At 59.7% G+C, this 18,279-nt stretch overlaps 1 protein-coding gene across 1 annotated transcript in view; it reads left to right on the forward strand.

Annotated features, from left to right (window-relative positions):
* Positions 1 to 17,648, forward strand: part of UNC13A (unc-13 homolog A) — a 36,941-nt gene extending 19,293 nt beyond the window's left edge. Inside the window, exons 22-43 of the mRNA XM_066336458.1 lie at positions 115 to 265; positions 2,336 to 2,404; positions 2,515 to 2,604; positions 2,734 to 2,868; positions 3,128 to 3,261; positions 3,699 to 3,784; positions 4,022 to 4,148; positions 4,230 to 4,326; positions 4,451 to 4,594; positions 5,745 to 5,828; positions 6,056 to 6,133; positions 6,408 to 6,496; positions 6,612 to 6,764; positions 6,898 to 7,021; positions 10,109 to 10,147; positions 11,133 to 11,162; positions 12,245 to 12,301; positions 12,502 to 12,582; positions 12,699 to 12,846; positions 15,227 to 15,316; positions 15,394 to 15,553; positions 15,836 to 17,648. Of these exons, the coding sequence (XP_066192555.1) occupies positions 115 to 265; positions 2,336 to 2,404; positions 2,515 to 2,604; positions 2,734 to 2,868; positions 3,128 to 3,261; positions 3,699 to 3,784; positions 4,022 to 4,148; positions 4,230 to 4,326; positions 4,451 to 4,594; positions 5,745 to 5,828; positions 6,056 to 6,133; positions 6,408 to 6,496; positions 6,612 to 6,764; positions 6,898 to 7,021; positions 10,109 to 10,147; positions 11,133 to 11,162; positions 12,245 to 12,301; positions 12,502 to 12,582; positions 12,699 to 12,846; positions 15,227 to 15,316; positions 15,394 to 15,553; positions 15,836 to 16,124 (2,455 nt within the window). The 3' untranslated portion in view covers positions 16,125 to 17,648. The remainder of the gene's footprint in view (positions 1 to 114; positions 266 to 2,335; positions 2,405 to 2,514; positions 2,605 to 2,733; positions 2,869 to 3,127; positions 3,262 to 3,698; positions 3,785 to 4,021; positions 4,149 to 4,229; positions 4,327 to 4,450; positions 4,595 to 5,744; positions 5,829 to 6,055; positions 6,134 to 6,407; positions 6,497 to 6,611; positions 6,765 to 6,897; positions 7,022 to 10,108; positions 10,148 to 11,132; positions 11,163 to 12,244; positions 12,302 to 12,501; positions 12,583 to 12,698; positions 12,847 to 15,226; positions 15,317 to 15,393; positions 15,554 to 15,835) is intronic.
* Positions 17,649 to 18,279: the final 631 nt, after the last annotated feature.

Raw genomic sequence — 18,279 nt, forward strand, 5'->3', positions numbered from 1 at the left:
TTCCAATTTGGGATGCTCTGGGATTCAATGACTTACGCATTGAATAAGGGGATACACCCCCTCTGGCATCCCCTCCCGTGGCCCTAAGCCCCCAGCTGTCACCTCTCTCCGTAGGCATTTTGCCTGCCTCTCCTCCAAGTACATGTGCCCCGGTGTGCCTGCGGTGATGAGCACCCTGCTGGCCAACATCAACGCCTACTATGCCCACACCACTGCCTCCAGCAACGCCAACGCCTCCGACCGCTTCGCCGCCTCCAATTTCGGGGTAAGTCCCATGGTACGTAAACGCTCTTTTCTTTCTCTCTCCTTTTTTTGGGGAGGGGGTGGGGGGCTTGGGGAGCAAAACGAGCTGTGCAAAACACCCTGCTCCAAACTGCAGCCAGGCAGCAGTGTGGTCAGCCCCTGCTTGCTCCAAAAATCATCCTGCTCCTGTTTTTCAGGAAGGAAAAGAGCCACCACCTTCCCAGGAGAAGGGCTAAATTTGCTCCTCTAATTATTATGGGAGCCTGAGCAACCTAGGACACTGGGTGAAAGCATGCTGGGAGAGGGGACACCTTGGTGGCAAAATCAGAAGCATGTGGCCATGAGCCACTCCTGCACTTCATGGGGGGTCTTGCACAGCCTCGTGTGCTCTGGGGGACCCTGGCCTGCTGCAAACTCAGCTGGTTTTGCCACAAGCACTGGGTGCCAAGTGGGGCGAGTTTGTGGCAGGGCCAGGTGCCCCTCAGGGATATGGGTGAGGAGGGGCTGAGCCCTCTTCTCGGCTCCCCCCTGTGCCAACTCAGAGACAGGAGATGGTCCAAATGGTCACTCTGAGTGTGCATGGGTTGAGCCAGGGTCAGTGCCCAGCCCCGGGTGCAGCAAGGTGCTGGGTAGCCAGGGACACAGCCAGGACCGAGCACAGCTCCAGGCAGCTTTGGCTCACCTCCACGTTGCTGTTGCAGGTGCTAGCTAGAGCTGAACAAGCTGTGCCTCCGGATCACGCAGGAGGAGGAAACTGTACCAAACCCCCACCTTTTCTCTAACGTGGAGGATTTTAAAAACTTGTCTCTTTCTCTTTTTTAGAGAGCCTAAGGTTGGGTCCTAAAGTGCCCGGCCGTGTCGCTTTAGCCCCGAGTACCCGTCGTGTGCAGTGTTAGAGTGCTGCAGCCGTTCCTTGGCTGTCGGGGACGCACGGTCCGGCCCAGAGCCGCCTGGGCCACCCCTGGGAGCGCCGAAGGTTTGGCATGGCCAGCGCAGGCTGGGCGTGGCCGAGCCATGGACTCGCTGCCCTGTCCCACCCCTGTGTTCTTATTCCAGGACTCAGATGTTGCTCTGGACTCTCCAGAGCCATGTGGGTCAGCCCTGACCCGGTACAGACAGTGCTGAGGGGAGAACCCAGGGCTCTCATGGGAGGCCCACATGGCTGTCCAGAGCCACCCCACCAGCAGGAATGCAAAGGAAAATGCTCCCTCAATGGCATTTTGGGGCCAGTATTAGGAAGAAATTCTTCCCTGTGAGGGAGTGAGGGACTGAGTTTGCCCTGAGAGCAGCTGTGGCTGTCTCATCCCTGGAAGTGTTCATGACCAGACTGGACAGGGCTTGGATAGTGGAAGGTGTCCTTGCCCACGGCAGAGAGTGGAACAAGGTGGTCCTTAAGGTCCCTTCCAACCCAAACCAGTCTGGGGTTCTATGATGAGTTGCTTTGCCATCAGCTCTGACCCCTGATTCAATCTGCAAAAGTTGGGATTTGCATCCTTCTGCCCTGTGCTCCCTGCGTGGGAGCTGGGCTGAGCTGACCTGCAGTCCCTCAGCCCCGGTGGAGACCCCCTCACACGGGGTGTTTCCTGCCAGTGTCCCTTGATGCAGCCCATCAAGGGGCGAGTGAGGAGTCCATGGAAATGTCCAACTCCTGGGGCCACCCTGAAGATGGGCAACCACTGCATATCCTTTCCCTGCCCTTTTTCCTGAGCTCTTGGAAAGCCCAAATCGAGGGGCTGCTGATCCTGCAGCCGCTCTCTCAGCTCTTGTCCTGAGCTCCAGCCATCAGCAAGGAGATGCTCTTCTCTGCAGGCATGCCCTGCCCATGCAGGGCAGGAGAGGAGAGGAGAGGAAAGGAGAGGAGAGGAGAGGAGAGGAAAGGAAAAGGAAAAGGGAAAAGGGAAAAGGGAAAAGGGAAAAGGAAAAGGGAAAAGGAAAAGGGAAAAGGAAAAGGGAAAAGGGAAAAGGAAAAGGAAAAGGAAAAGGAAAAGGGATGAGTGAGGGCTAGGCATAGAGCAGAGAGAGACAATGGTGGGGAGGGTTGGTCCCTGGCATCTTTCCCCTGTTCACCTGCCTTCGGGGTGTTTCTCTGCAGAAAGATCGCTTTGTCAAGCTCCTGGACCAGTTGCACAACTCCCTGCGGATCGACCTCTCCATGTACCGGGTAAGGTACATGGGGGGCCTCAGTGTCACCACCTGAAGCAACAGGTGACTGTTCCCTCACCCTCACTTGCCCCTGTGAATTTTGAGGGCAACCCCCTCTTTCCTTTTCAGAACAACTTCCCTGCCAGCAGCCCCGAACGGCTGCAGGACTTAAAGTCCACAGTGGATTTGCTGACCAGCATCACCTTCTTTCGGATGAAGGTACTGCTGGGGCCCCACTCACCCTGACTCTCTTTGGCTTGGTTCTCTGGGGGTTGGGGTTCCACTGGCCTGTGGTGGTCCTGGGTGTCTGGGGGGTGCTCCAAACACCATGCCCTCCCTGCATACCAGGTCCAGGAGCTGCAGAGCCCTCCGCGAGCCAGCCAGGTGGTGAAGGACTGTGTGAAGGCCTGTCTCAACTCCACCTATGAGTACATCTTCAACAACTGCCATGAGCTCTACAGCCGCGAGTACCAGACAGACCCGGTGTGTGGGGCAGGGGGGATATCGGGCACTGACCTCCCCAGCCCATGCCCTTTTCCTTTTCCTCATGCTTCTGCTCCCTCTCCAGAGTGATCAGTCTGTGCAGAATGATCCCCAGGCCTTGGGGTTTGAGCTGTGGGGTTGAGATCAGGACAGACGAGGGGGCTGCATGAGTATTCCCTCCTGCCTCCTTGTCAGCCGACACAGAGTGGAGCCCTGCGCTGGGGTGACCGAAGTCTCCACTGTGTCTCCACCCCTCCAGACTAAGAAAGGCGAGGTGCCCCCTGAGGAGCAGGGTCCCAGCATCAAAAACCTGGATTTCTGGTCCAAGCTCATCACCCTGATTGTCTCCATTATTGAGGAAGACAAGAACTCCTACACACCCTGCCTGAACCAGTGAGTAGGAGTTGGGGAAGGGGACACTACTGTGCCCACAGAGGGTGCCCATATGGAGGCAGTGGGATCTTGAGGCCTTTGGAAGTGGTTTTAACATCCATTCTACAGATGGAAAAGCTGGGGCTGCTGGGAGGTGTGTGAGGGATGTCCGTTCATGTGGAGGGCTGCTTCACCCTATGTTCATAGCCTCAAGCTGTGCCAGGGGAGGTTCAGGTTGAACATCAGGAAGAATTAATGGAAAGGGTGCTCAGGTATTGGATAGGCTCCCCAGGGAGGTTTGGAGTCCCTGCCCCTGGAGGTGTCCAAGGAAGGCCTGGATCTGGCACTCAGTGCTCTGGGCTGGGTGACAAGGGGGGGATCCTTCACAGGACTCGATGACCTTGGAGGTCTTTTCCACCCTAAATGATTCTGTGACTCACGCTCTCCCCTTGCTCCAGGTTCCCCCAGGAACTGAACGTGGGGAAGATCAGCGCTGAGGTGATGTGGAACCTCTTTGCTCAGGATATGAAGTATGCAATGGAGGGTGAGTCCCACCTGGCACCTTGAGCCAGAGAGGGAGGAACCAGGCAGGAGCTGTCCTCAGCTTATACCTCACCTGTTCCCTGGGCAGATGCATTTCATCTCCTCATCAACACCTTGTGTAGCTTAACCCTGCCCTAGAAGCACTTCCACCTTCACTCTATTCCCCTGGAGCTGCCCCTGGGGAGCCACACCTCAGATTTGGGACTCAGAGTGACCCTCACACCCTTTCCCCGTGCAGAGCACGAGAAGCACCGCCTGTGCAAGAGCGCAGACTACATGAATCTGCACTTCAAGGTGAAGTGGCTGTACAATGAGTATGTCACCGAGCTGCCCTCCTTCAAGAGCCGCGTGCCCGAGTACCCCGCGTGAGTGCAGCCCTGGGGCCAGGGATGGGGACTGGCACCACAAGGGCTGCTGGCCTCACCACGGGTGGGTCTCTCTTCCAGCTGGTTTGAGCCCTTCGTTATCCAGTGGCTGGATGAGAATGAAGAGGTGTCACGGGATTTCCTGCACGGAGCCCTGGAGCGGGACAAGAAGGATGGGGTATGAACAGGACTGGGGACGCAGTCTCGGAGGCAAGGGGCTTGTCCCTTGATGCCCAGTATGTTCTGACTGGGCCCAAAATCTCCCACACACAACCTGCTGACACCTCGTCTCGCTCCCACAGTTCCAGCAGACCTCGGAGCACGCGCTCTTCTCCTGCTCCGTGGTGGACGTTTTCTCCCAGCTCAACCAGAGCTTTGAGATCATCAAGAAGCTGGAATGCCCCGACCCCCAGATTGTGGGACACTACATGCGACGGTTTGCCAAGGTGGGCACCTGCCAGGGCAGGGGTCGGCACCATCCTGGGACCCCAGTCCCAGCCCTGGCTGGGGCTCCTGGGCTCTCTGTGCCCCCTCCATCCAGCTGTGGGCAGCCAACATGCCACCAACACACCCTGGGACACTCCCAGCTCTGCTAGCACTGGAGATTAATTATTAATTATGATCTAATTGATGAGTTATTTGCCTAATTAATATAGATTAATTAAAATGGGCTTGCTGCAGTATAGGAGGGAGTTGCATGCCGGCTTGGTGACTGTTGCCTGTTCAGCTGTGCTGGAGCTGCCCATGGAGACTAGCTGTGCTGGATCTGGCTTCCAGTGGCTGTGCTCATGTGGCTCCTGGTGCGTGAATATGAGCCAGGTGTGTCCAGGTGGGCAAGGAGGCAAATGCCACCTGGCTCGTACCAGCAACAATGTGGCCAGCAGAACCAGAGCAGTGACTGTGCCCCTGTGCTGGGCACTGCTGAGGCCCCACCTCGAATCCTGGGGTCAGTTTTGGGCCCCTCATGACAAGAAGGGCATTGAGGGGCTGCAGTGTGTTCAGAGAAGGGAAGAAAGCTGGGGAAGGGGCTGGAGCACCAGGAGCAGCTGAGGGAGCTGGGAAAGGGGCTCAGCGTGGAGAAGAGGAGGCTCAGAGGGGACCTTCTGCCTCTGCACAACTCCCTGACAGGAGGGGACACCCAGTGGGGAAGTCGGGCTCTGCTCCCAGGGAACAGGGACAGGATGAGAGGAAACAGCCTTGAGTTGTGCCAGGAGAGGTTTGGGTTGGATGTAGGTAAAATTTCTTCACTGAAAGGTTCGTCCAGCTCTCGCACAGGCTGCCCACAGCAGTGGTGGAATCACCATCCCTGAAGTGTTTAAAAAACATGTGGATGTGGCACTTGATGATATAATATAGTAGTGAACATGGTGGTCGTGATGATGCTGAGTTGATGGTTGGACTTGAATTTATAGGGCTTTTCCAACGTTAATGATTCCGTGATTCTATGATCCATGAGGCCAGAGGGTCTGAGGGTCTCTGTATGTATCCAGATACAAGATTGTTTCACTGCTGTGGGACTCATGGATTCCTTCTCTCCCTCCTTCCACTTTGTTGCTGCTGTCTGGGTGTCTTTGTTGGTGCCCTGTTTGGCTGCAGACCATCAGCAATGTGCTGCTCCAGTACGCTGAGATCATCTCCAAGGATTTTGCCTCATACTGCTCCAAGGAGAAGGAGAAAGTGGTGATGTATCTCCCTGTTTATGTGTCCCCACATGGTGACCCCAGCTGTCACCTCAACCCCGGGGTGGGTCGGTCCCTTCCTTATGGCAGTTCCTGGCATGCTGCCAGGGTGGCTTCTGTGCCATCCCTGTCCTTATGTCCCCCACTGCAAGGTGGGAGGGTCCTGGGGCTGTGGGCAGGTGTCCCAGCCATATTTATTGTTGCTGACCCCCCTCTCCATCCCTCCAGCCCTGCATCCTGATGAACAACATCCAGCAGCTCCGTGTCCAGCTTGAGAAGATGTTTGAAGCCATGGGTGGGAAGGATGTGAGTATGGGGGGTTCCAGGAGGGAGCCCTGTGGGGGGTTGGATCATTCCCTTCCCCCCAAAGGGAGCCCCTTGCCCAGTTCCCCAGTGCTGGGAGCAGACCCATTCCACACTCCTGCGTGGGATTACACTGTCCTGCCCGATGGCACCCTGCTCTCCCACAACATCGGACTGGGAAGGGGATGCCCTGCCCAGGATGCATTTGAGATGCAGAAACTTCCCTGAGGGCTGGTTCAGGGACCTTGTCAGCTTCAACAATCTATCCGTCCTGCAGCTGGACACAGAAGCCAGTGATATCCTCAAGGAGCTGCAGGTGAAACTTAACAACGTCCTGGATGATCTGAGCCGAGTCTTTGCTACCAGGTACAGCTGGGTGAGGAGGGCAGGGGGCAAAGGAGAGGGCTGGGCGTCCAGAAGCTGTGGCTGGGGCCAGGCTGGGGGAGGATGTGCTGAGTTGCTTGTGTGTTGTGGTCCCCAGTTTCCAGCCACACATTGAGGAGTGTGTGAAGCAGATGGGTGACATCCTGAGCCAGGTGAAGGGCACTGGCAACGTCCCCGCCAGCACCTGCAGCAGCGTTGCACAGGACGCTGACAATGTCCTGCAGCCCATCATGGACCTGCTGGACAGCAAGTGAGTGTGGGGGACAACTGGAACCCCACCCTGCCCCTCCTGGCCTCATCAGGCAGTGTGAGGGACCTGTAGAGTCGGGGTGACGTGGGAGGGGTGACACGTGGGAGCCTCCAGCGCTGTCTCCTCTGTGCAGTCTGACACTCTTCGCCAAGATCTGCGAGAAGACGGTGCTGAAGCGGGTGCTGAAGGAGCTCTGGAAGCTGGTGATGAACACCATGGAGAAGACCATCGTCCTACCCCCCCTCACAGACCAGACGGTGAGTGCTGGGGAGAGGGACCAGGGACCCTGAGACACAGGTGACTGACTGGGGCCAGTGTGGGACATTGCTGGGCAGGTGCCCTCACTGGCACGTGAGAGGGTGGGGACTTCTCTGACGTCTCCAAATCCATGTCCAGCTCCTGGCCAGGGAAAGGATGGATGAGAGATAGGTCATCCTTGCTCCAGGACCTTCTTGGTTGGCTTTGCCAAAGGACCTTCCTGCCACCTCCATTGTGGCTTAAAGAGGGGATACTGGCTCTTTCTTACCCATCCTTCCCTCAGAGCTGGGACAGCATCCCGTGCCATGCTCATCCACACTGGCTGCAGGCATGCTCCCTGAGCCAGGAGTTGGATTCAGAGGCTCCTGGAGTGTGGGGAGATGCTGTCTGTTGGCCCTGCTGAGGGGCTAGGGGTTTCATGAGGATGTGGGGACATATTCCCCAGCAGGGCTGAGCTTCCTTTGCTCCTGGGGGGTTTACAAAAGCAGAGCAGACCCAGGGAATGGTCCCTCTCTGAGTCTCCATATTGCATCGTTGTTTTTGTGCACCTGAAGCTTCCTGAGGTGGTTCCTTCAAAGTCAAGCAGGAAGGGGTGGCACTGAATGCTCCTGACCAGCTACACACCTGTTCTTGTCACTCTTTGGTGGCTTTTGTCAGTGTTACAAAGCTGGGCTCAGGCTCTTCCTTGGAGTTTCTGGAGCTGTTGGCCTTTATGTCACCTTTCTGGGGCTGTGGACCTCCTGTGCTGTGTCTGTGAGGGACAGCGCAGTGGTGACATGTCAGCCCTCAGTGGTGCCACCTCAGTGTCACTGTGTCACAGCCCTGAGCTTGGCTCAGGTCAGCCCCACATCGCTCCTGACGGGGCTCACACACCCTTGGCCAAAGGTGGCCAAATCTCATAGGAATGCTGGTGCCACTGAGTCCCAGTCCCCATCCCAGTCTCTTTCCAGCCGTCCTCTGGAGACAGTGGGGCCTGCACTAGGGCAGAGGAGGAGGCATGGACATGTGGCTCTGTTGGGTGATTTTCCTGAGGGCAGACGGTCCCTGGAGAAAGCTGTGCTGGGGCTGGTCCCTCAGACAGGGGACATCCTGCCCAGGTGCCAGCCCGCAGGGTGGCCAGGCAGGTTTGGGGCTCTGTGTCAGAGCCGAGTGTCGAATGGGGTCCCTGGAACTGAGCCCCCCGGGGCAGTCAGGAGGGAGTGGGCAGGTAAGGATGGGGCCCCTCGGGGGCTGTGGAGGCCTGCGGTGCAGTGGCAGGGCAGTGACACTGAGTGCTGTGGATGGGGGACACCCATGGCCCTGTTGGGGGTGGGGGGCAGCCAGGGCTGGCACTGGGGAGGATGGAGGAGGCGAGGGCTGACACTCACGTCACGGTTGTTCTCTCCAATTGCTCCTCTCGCCTCTCAATGGCAGATGATTGTAAGTACGGCAGCTCCCTGTCTGTCTGTCTGTCTGTCTGCTCTGTGTCGGTCCTGGCCTCGCCGGTTCTTGTCTTGTGTGGCTGCCCGTGCCCTGCCCACACCCTCCTTCGGCTCCTGACCTGGTCCAGCTGCTGGTCCCCACCCCTGCCTGGCACTGGCTCCTGGCCGGCACATGCCAGCGGCCCCTCCGGGACGTGGTGGGTGGAGAGGTGTCGGACGGATTGGCAGTGCCGGGGCGTGGGAGTGACAAGGGGAGGTGATGGGGTGTGAGGGGACGGTGGTGGCAGTGCCATGTCAGCAGAGACAGCTGAACCAGGGCTCCGTGCTGAGGGGAGGAATACCGCGGGAGCCACGAGCAGGGAGCGGTGCGTGCCCTTCCTTTCCCTCGTGCCTCAGTTTCCCCTGGAGGCCCTGGCTGGGGTCTGGCTGTGGTGGGGGTGAGGGCAGAGGCTGTCCCTGCCAGGAGGAGGAGTCTCTCCGGAGGACGCGGCGGTCCCTGGCCCCGGTGCTCGGTGTTGCAGCAGACTGCTGGGCACGAGTTGTGAGGCTCTTCCCTGGTCGGGATATGACCCTGGGAACCTGGACTCCTGGTTCCCTTCTTGGCCTCGCTGCTGGGTCCTTGCATGGCTTTGACTGAGCAGTTTCCTTCTGTCCTCTTCTGACCAGTCTGTGGCTGTGGGTTTATGCCCCTGGGGGCAAGGGAAGGGCGTCCTGTCCCCACCCCTGCTGTGACTCAGGCACCTGTGCAGGAAGAGCAGTGGGAGCCAGCTGCTGGGTGCTGGTGCCAATCCCTGCAGGAACAACAACCCTGTGCTGTCCCCCAGCGCCTTCTGTGTCCAACGGCAGCATTTGGGGTGGCCTTGGGGGCAGCCTGGGGCTGAGTGTCCCCTGAGACCTCATGAGGACCTCATGGGGACCCGTGTCCCAGCTTTGCTGAGGCTCTGGGGGACAGAGCAGTGTCAGCTCTGTCTGATACAAGCTCCTCTTGTTTACCGATTTCCCTGTGCCAGGGCCAGAACCCCTCCTGGCAGCCCTGGCTGGCCCTACCTGTGCTGCTTGTTCCTTCTGAGGCTTCCCAGCCAGCTGACTCCATGCTCCCCTCTCCTGATTCCTACAGTCCATCCTGAGAGCTGAGTTCATCCCCGCGATGGCACTGCTGCCTCATTTCAGTTTCTCTTGCCTGGGTCAGTGTGGGGTTACCACTGGGCTCAGCCCTGCACAAACCAGAGCTCCACCTGCCAAAGCCAAATCCCAGCTACTCCATCCCTGCTCCCTCCCCAGTGCTGGGAGCACCTGCCAGAGCTGAAGCAGGATGTATGGGGGCACCACCCACACACAGCTGGATTCTGTATTCCAGCGAGGATCGTCCCTCATGGATTCAGCATCTCTGTATCCCCAGCAATGATCATCCTCATAGATTCAGCATTCCTGCATCCCAGCAGTTTCCCAGTGTGAGGACAAGTTCTCCAGCAGTGCAACATCCTGCTTTCCAGTGGGGATCCAGCACCCTGATGACACCGGGCCCTCACTGAATATCCTGATGGGGGCCAGTCCCCCACTGGCTGTCCTTCAGGAGCTCGTGATGTCTCTGCCACCTGTGCCCCTGTGTCCTGTCCCATGCTGTCCCCCCCACCCCACACTCAACCTCTGACATTGCTTCTACAGGGCACGCTCTTGAGAAAACATGGCAAGGGGACAGAGAAGGTAAATAGCTGTGGGCTCTGTGTGTGTCACTGCCCCGGGGCCACACTCGTGGTCTCACACCTGCCTGCTGTGGAGGTCCAGGCTTGTCCGTGCTTCCTCTGTCGTGCTGTCTGGATGTGCTGTTGCCTGCGTGGTGTTGTGGTGAGGTGTGCTGTGCTGTGTGCTGGGGACAGCCCCAGTTCTGTGTGTCCCCGGGGTAGGGAGTGGGCACTCTGTAGTGTTTGGTCCCTGCGAGGTGGATGTGAGGTGTCATCCATCCCCACGGGAGACACTGCTCCACAGCCCTCAGCCCCGGCTGCCTGGCTGGGATGGCGAGGGGTTGAGACCTCATGCATGGGAGACCCTCCACACAACCCCATCCCACTGTGGGGGGCTCAGGAAGAGAGGACCCCCCATGCTGGGCAGTGCTGAGCACAGTGAGGGCTCTGGGGCTGCTGAGATCTCCCGGATCTCTGAGCCTGCTTCCCCTTCCTTGCTGAACCCCAGCCCTGCTCCAAGGGCTTTCTCCAGCACGTGGGCTCTTGCCCTGTGTGGGGGCTCCTCACCACAGGGTGGGGGCCCAGCGGTGACCCCAGCCCGCTCCCCAAATCCTGGTTCTTGGGAAGAGCCGTGCCAGCATACATCTGGGCGATGCCTGCGGCTCCCCCTCCTCTCCTGGGGACACTGGCTCCTGCCCAGTTTGCTGAGTGTGCTGGGTGAGCTGATTCCCTCTAATCTCCCAGCCCCAAATGGAGTGGGAAGCAAACATGCCCACCCTCAGAAGAGACCTGGCTCACTCATCTCAGCTTCACCAGCACGGGCATGAGGCTGAGCCTTTGCAGCTGTGAACTGGTGCCGAACCACCAGCACCGGTGGAGAACTGGGCAGAGCCAGAGGAGAGTACAGGCAGGGCCAGAGCCCTCATGGCTGGGGGATGTGGGGGTCTGGAGTGGTGGCCGAGTGCTGCTGAGGCCACCAGTAACTGTCCCTTGCTGTTCTCTTCCAGAGCAGGGTGAAGCTGCCCAGTCACACTGAAGTAAGAACATGGCTCTTCTGCTCCCCACTTGGCACTGCTCTCTCCCCTTCCCTGCTCCCTGTCCCTTGTCCCTTGTGCTCTGGGTTGGGGGCTCCCAGCTCAGTACAGTGTCCTGTCATGCTCTGTTTTGGGGACACTAGTGTCCCCAGTTCTCAACCTGTCCACTGACCGGGGAAGCTGGGAACAGTAAGGGTGGAATTAATGGGACAGAAGTGGGTGGGCAGAGGGGTGGACACAAAGGGTTAATGGGGGCATACAAAATGAGGGCATGGAGTACCCCTGCAGAAGGTACTGGTTAATGGGAGAGATGCTGAGCTTTCTGTGTTGGGAGGGACTGGTTCTACTGGTGCTGGGAGAGGGAAGGTGGTGGAGGTCTCCGGGCCCCAGTTTATCCAGCTGCATTTGCACACTAGAGGAGCTGAGGAGGAGAGCTTGTGCTCAGCCCAGCCAGAGGTGCTAGCCCAGGGCAGTGAGTGGGGTCTGCCTGTCCAGGGAGCTGCTGTGCCCATGGCCCTGCCATGGTGGGGGGACAGGTCAGGCAGAAGCAGCCCGGGTCTCCCACCTGGGGGACTATCTGGAGTGCCAAGGGGCTGGGAACTTCCCTGAGACTGGGCAGGGCTCCATGTGGCCGAGGGCTGTTTGGTGGCCGTGGGGTACAGGCTACATCGTCCCCCTGCCTGCTGTCCCTCGCACTCACTCTCTGCTCCTACCGTGTCTGATGCCCAAGTGGTCAGTGCTGTGCCGTGCCAGGGCCTGCTGGATGCAGGAGCAGGTGTTTGGAGCACAGGAAACAGGATGGGGCTCTTGGGCTGAGCTGCTTGTGCTGAGCAGAGCATGAGGCCCCTGACACAGGAATGATGTCCTGCCCTGGGGTCCCCAAGCCTGCATCCTCACAGCTGTGCTGAGAACTCTGGCTGAGACGGGGGCTGCCAGCCTGGTACCTGTGTCATCTTCCTGGCTGCTGTGCCCTGGAGGAGCCCCTGGAACTGCAGCAAGCTTCTGGGACAATGTGCCCGGCCCAGCCATGCCACCCCCAGCCCAGCTGCTCACCAGGGCTGTCCCTGTCTCTTTGCTCTCTGCAGGGCACACAGATGATTTTCAACGCGGCCAAGGAGCTGGGGCAGCTTTCCAAGCTGAAGGTGAGAGCTGGGGGTCACCAAGCTGCAGGTGAGGGCTGGGGGTGCTGGGGTGCTCTCTGTTCTAGGGTGGATCCCAGTGCCACTGGCACTGCCAGGTGCTGCCAGGACCCCACCACTGCCCTCTTGCTGGCTTGGCTGGGCTGGGCTGGGGGCAGCAGGGTCCTGGCCCTCTGCTTGAGAGCAGGATTTGTGTTCCCCAGGACCACATGGTGCGTGAGGAAGCTAAGAGCCTGACCCCGAAACAGTGTGCCGTGGTGGAGCTGGCACTGGACACAATCAAGGTGAGGGCACTCTGTGGTGTGCGCCGTGCCCCTGGGGCTCTGACCCTGAGGCCCATGGGGGGCACCAGGGGGACCTCACAGAATTGAGAAGCATCCTGAGGCCTTTCCCCCTCCAGCAATACTTCCATGCCGGCGGTGTGGGGCTGAAGAAAACGTTCCTGGAGAAGAGCCCTGACCTGCAGTCGCTGCGCTATGCCCTGTCCCTCTACACCCAGGCCACGGACCTCCTCATCAAAACCTTTGTGCAGACCCAGTCGTCGCAGGGTAGGACAGGCTGCCTTGGCCCCAACTGGGCCCTCATCCTCCTCGGGGCCTTGGCTGCCCCGTGGCCAGGACCCACCTTGGCTCTGTCCCAGTGGGGCTGGGGGGTCCCAGCCAGGCTCACGGTGGGGGAGAGATGGGTGGAGAAGGAAGGGCTTTTTCCTCCTGTGCCTTGCAGGTGAAGAGGGGCCATGGGTGCCCAGCAACCTGGCACTCCCCAGTCCCCCACCAGCAAGAACAGTGGGTCCCCAGTGCCAGGGCATTGCTGGACTGGCATGGAAATAGGTCCTGTGGGTGGGGGTAAGGTCACCCAGGTGTCACAGTGTTTGTCCCCTCTGGATGGCCCCAGGCACTCAGCACAGACCAGTCACAGGGTCCACGGGATCCAGGTGCTGTGCCAGGGCCTGTCCTGGGCATGCTGGGTGCCCAAGCCCCTGATCTGGGCTCTGGGTTGCTGGGGTGCAGTGCAGGATGCTGAGCAGCTTCCAGGGCAGGATCAGCCCTCAGCTCTAAACGCTGCCCTTTATTCTGTCCCTTGGCTGCTGGAGGAGGGCCCTGAGATGCTCAGTGGTGGTCACGGGCAGCCGCAGGGTGCCCCAGCCAGGCTTGTCTGCGTCCTCGGGGAGTGGGACGTGCGTTTGCTGTCCGTGAGTCTCCTTCAAGGGACATCTGTCCTGTCTGTGCCTCCTGTGCCAGCCGTGTCGGGGGCGTGGGGTTGGGTCTGATGGGTGCCAGCACCCCTGGGTGTACCCTGTCCCCAGGAGCCCACACTCAGAGCTGGGGGTGCCTGGCACTCCTGTGTCGCTGCAGTGTTGTCCGGGTGCTTGGCCGTCAGTCTGTCTGCGAGATCTGATCTCTCTTTCTCTTTGTTCCCCCCCACCCCACTGTTCCTGTTTGCCACGCACGTCATCTCCTCCTTCCTCTCTTCATCATCTCCTTCCTCCTCTCTTCTTCATCTCTTCCCTCCTCCCTTCTTTTGCATCTCCTCCCTCTCTTCGTTGTCATTTCCTTCCTCCTTCATCTCCTTCCTCCTCTCTTTGTGTACTCTGTGCCGTGTCTCTGTCTCTGTCTCTTTCTCTCTCCTTCCCACTAGTTCATGGTGGGAAAGGGATTAGGTTTACCCTTAGTGAAGAGGTTTATCCTGAGAAGGGTACGTGTGCTACTCGCCCGCCCCTGCACCTGCCTGCCGCCGGCCTGGGCTAGTAACAGTCCCAGCATCGCGGGCTGGGGTGGCCTGGGGCTCCCCCCCAGCATCACTGGCCTTGGGGCCCCCGAGAATGGGCAAACTGCCGCTCCCAGGGCTTTGGGGGGAATTCGGAGGAATTGTGCTCAGCCATATTGGCCACCCCCAGAGCGGGTCGGGGGCTGTCCCCATGGAAATGGGAGTGTCTGCCCACACGCTCTGGGCACCCCCCATTGTCCCCAGCTCTGCTGCCCGGGGGTGAGCACCCACCGTGACCTCCCCCTGGAACATGTGGCCATGCCGTATCCTGTCCCCTTCCTGCCCACCCTGCTGCCCTAAGGACCATTACTAGCCCTGCTTCGGCGCGCTCTGTCTGCCTGTCCTGGGGCGCAGGGAATGAGCCCCCACGGGCCCTGCTTGGCCTCCCATCACACCCCGCTGGGGGCCGGGGCTGCACCCCCGCTTGGCCTTCCATGCCCAGACCCCCTTCCCCACGCGCCATCGCCTCCATCCCGGCTCAGCATGCGGGGGCGGGCCGCGGGATGGAGGGGAATGTGCTGTCACCAGGCCGGGCACCCTCAGTGACACGTGGGGACATGTCCTCCTTCCACTGCTATTCCCACCCTAAGAGCTTTCCACTGGGCCCTGGTGGATCTTCGTGGCCCCAGCAGACACACAGAGCCTGTCCCTCTGCCTTGCAGCCCCACCCTTCACCCATGGGTGCATGCACAACCCTTGGGGGGGCATGGGGTGGGCTGACCTCTTGGCCGAATGTCGTGCAAGGTCCCCAGACTCAGAGACCCCTGGGCTTGATGTGGTCCCTGGGATGGAATGGTACGAGGATGACACTGGTAGGCCCGTGGCTGGCCGGGTCCCTCCTGCCCAGTGCTGTGCCCAGACACTGTTACCCTCCATGGCCAGAGCACGGAGAGCTGTGCCACTGTCCTCTGCCCCTCACTCCTGCTTGGACAAGGAGGGGTTCACAGGGGTGGGATGGCAGAGTAAACCTGCTGCTGGGGGTGTCCTGCCATGTCCGTCACAGCTGCTGCACCCGCACTGCTGTGCCCACAGCCCTTTGGGACACACCCTAATGCCCAAACCCCACCCCACGGTCACCTGCCTCCTCAGTGGGTTAGTGTTGGGCAGAGCATGTCAGGGACATTGGGAAAACAGGCACTCCATCTCCTCTCTCTGTCACAGGCTCTGGCGTGGATGACCCCGTTGGGGAGGTGTCCATCCACGTGGAGCTCTTGACCCACCCCAGTGGCGAGCACAAAGTCACCGTCAAAGGTGGGTTCTGCTGGCCAGGGTGCCGGGGTGTGGAAGGTAACAGTGCTCACTGAACCTCACCTGTCCCCTCCTTGCAGTGGTGGCTGCCAATGACCTCAAGTGGCAGACCTCGGGCATCTTCCGGCCCTTCATCGAGGTCAACATCATCGGGCCACACCTCAGTGACAAGAAGAGGAAATTTGCTACCAAATCCAAGAACAACAGCTGGGCCCCCAAGTACAACGAGAGCTTCCAGTTGTGAGTGGTGCCACAGGCTGGGAATGTGGGGACAGGCTGGGGGATGTGTCCCCAGCATATGGGGACCTCCTGGGGTGTGCCAGGGAGTTTGCTCATCCCCGATGGGATGTTTCAGGTATTTTCTCATTGGTAAATGCAGGGAGGGGGGAACAGGAGTAAAAAGGAAAAGGCTTTTCTAGAGGTGGGGCTGGGGACAGCAGCCATGTTAGACAGCCGGGCTAGGGGTGAAGTGTGACACCACCTGCCAACACTGTCCTTTGCCTGTCCTTTGCCCCTCCTCAGCACGTTGGGGTCGGAGACAGGCCCCGAGTGCTACGAGCTGCAGGTGTGTGTGAAGGATTACTGCTTCGCCCGGGAGGACCGCACCGTGGGCATCGCCGTGCTGCAGCTCCGGGACATCCTGCAGCGCCCCGGCGGCGCCTGCTGGCTGCCCCTGGGCCGCCGCATCCACATGGATGACACCGGGCTCACCGTGCTCCGCATCCTCTCCCAGCGCAACAACGACGAGGTGGCCAAGGAGTTTGTCAAGCTCAAGTCGGACACGCGCTCGGCTGAGGAGGGCAGCAGTTAAAGTCCTTTGGCCCCCCAGCCCTGGCCTCCCGCTCCCGGCCCCCTGACAGAATCCTCTAGCCGTGTATAAGCCATAGGAGTGGCCACAGAGGAGTCGCTGCCCCGGCCCTGGGGAGGGGGTGCTGTGGCTGCAGTGACAGACCCTCCCTTCCCTCCCCAGCCCCGCTGGCTGGGTGACAGCGCTGCCGAGCACAGCCAGGCCCCCATCACACCCCGCAGGAAGGTGCTGGGATGGGGCAAGCTGCAGGGAGGGGCTGGAGCCAAGCCTCGGTGAGGGGAGGATTCTGCCCTTCCCCAGCCTGTCTGAGACAGAGGAACCCCAGTGGCCCATCCCTGAACCTCCACTGTCCCACCCGGCCCCAGACCTCACCGAGTGACACAAGGAAAGGGCTGTGGAGGATATGTGTGTCTCGTGCCATGTGCGGGTGTTGGTGAGTGGCTGGCACAGCGTGAAGGCCCCTTGTCCCCATCCCTGAGCGTTGTGGTGTGTCCTGAGGGCAGGGCAGCTGCCAGCCCTGAGCACATATGTGTACATATGTAAATACCTGTACATACAGGGCAGCGGGACAGGCTGTGTCTTGCACCCGGAAGGGCTATTGGGGCTGTTGGGTTGACGGGTGCAGCCCCCACAGGCCCTGCACAGGGTCCCCTCCCTGGCTGGCAGCAGCATCACCAGGGTCGGGAGCAGCAGGTAGCAGCCCCCGGCCCATATCCTGTCTTCCCTGCCTTGCTGCCACCGTGGGCTACCCCACTGCCCCCCGCAAGGTGCCAGGGCTTGGGGACACAGGGATGGGGGCACCAGAGCAGAGGGACTCATTCCTCTTTGCTCTGGCCAGCGGGGACCAGCATCCCTGAGCAGTGCAGCCCATGGGATCTCCTTGGCGCAAGCAAAACCATTCCCACCCCGCCCCAGAGAAGCCCTCCCTCCAGTCCCTCGGTAAGCACCAGTTCTGTGCCCCAGTTCCCCAGTGAGCACCATTTCTGTGTGCTAAGTGGTGTGCATGTCTTGTGCGAGTGCCTGGGAGGTCTGCGTGTGTGGTGTTGGGGTGGTCACCCCAGCTGGCCGGTTTGCCCTGAGTCCTGGGGCAGACAGAGGCCTCATGACCCCACAAGTCAATACAGCTCTCTCAGCCCCCTCCCACCCCAAAACAGGGTACCCCCACTGGCCCCACGCTCCTTTGCCTTGAGCGTTTGCCTGGGACCAAAGGGTTTCACTTTGCTCTCTGGTTTCTGTTCAATGTTTACACCCTTTTTCTACCGGCTGCTCCTGCACAGCCAGGCTGGGGCTCAGCCCCGCAGCCCGACCGTGGTGCCCCCGGCCCTGTGCCCCCTCCCCTCTTCGGCATGTGATTGAACTGACCAATTCTGCTCCTGTAGCACAGTGTCACCGATGCCTGTGTGTCTGTCCCGCTAATGGCGGCGGCTCCCATGGATGCATGACAGTGAGATGTTTTGCACTATTTTGAATTTTTTGGGCTCTGTAAAAATATTTTATTATAACTGACATTAAAAAGCACACCCTTCACTGTGGCTCCTGTGGGGAGTTGGGAGGGAACAGGCACCTGGGGGTTTTCCAGTCCCACTCCCACCCCAGTACAGCATTTCCAGCTTTAAAGGGGAAACCTGGGATATCCAGCCTCAAGGATAACCAGCTCCAAGGACCAACAGCCCAGGGATGGTCCCTGTTGTCACTCAGCCTCCCTGAGGGTGCCTTTGCAAAACCAAGGATAGGTGTTAAATGGAATCATAGGAACACAGAATCCTGAAATATCCAGAGCTGGAAGGGACCCACAGGATCATCAATGCAGCCCCTGTCCCTGCACATACACCCAACAATCCCACCCTGAGCATCCCTGAGAGCCTTGTCCAAACCCTCCTGGAGCTTTGGCACCTTGGGGCTGGGACCATTCCCTGGGGAGCCTGGGCAGTGCCCCAGCACCCTCGGGGGGAAGAACCTTTCCCTGAGCTCCAGCCCAGCCCTGGCACAGCTCCAGCCCTTCCTGGGCTCCTGTCCCTGTCCCAGAGCAGAGCTCAGCCCCTGCCCCTCCGCCTCCCCTCAGGAGGAGCTGCAGAATGGGACAGATGTGTCTGGGAAGGTGACACTACTCCCAAGGACAATGCTGATAATTCCCAGGCATGGGAGTGATCAGGGACAG

Source organism: Sylvia atricapilla, chromosome 26 (genome assembly GCF_009819655.1).
Source record: "Sylvia atricapilla isolate bSylAtr1 chromosome 26, bSylAtr1.pri, whole genome shotgun sequence".
In the NCBI taxonomy this organism is placed as follows: domain Eukaryota; kingdom Metazoa; phylum Chordata; class Aves; order Passeriformes; family Sylviidae; genus Sylvia; species Sylvia atricapilla.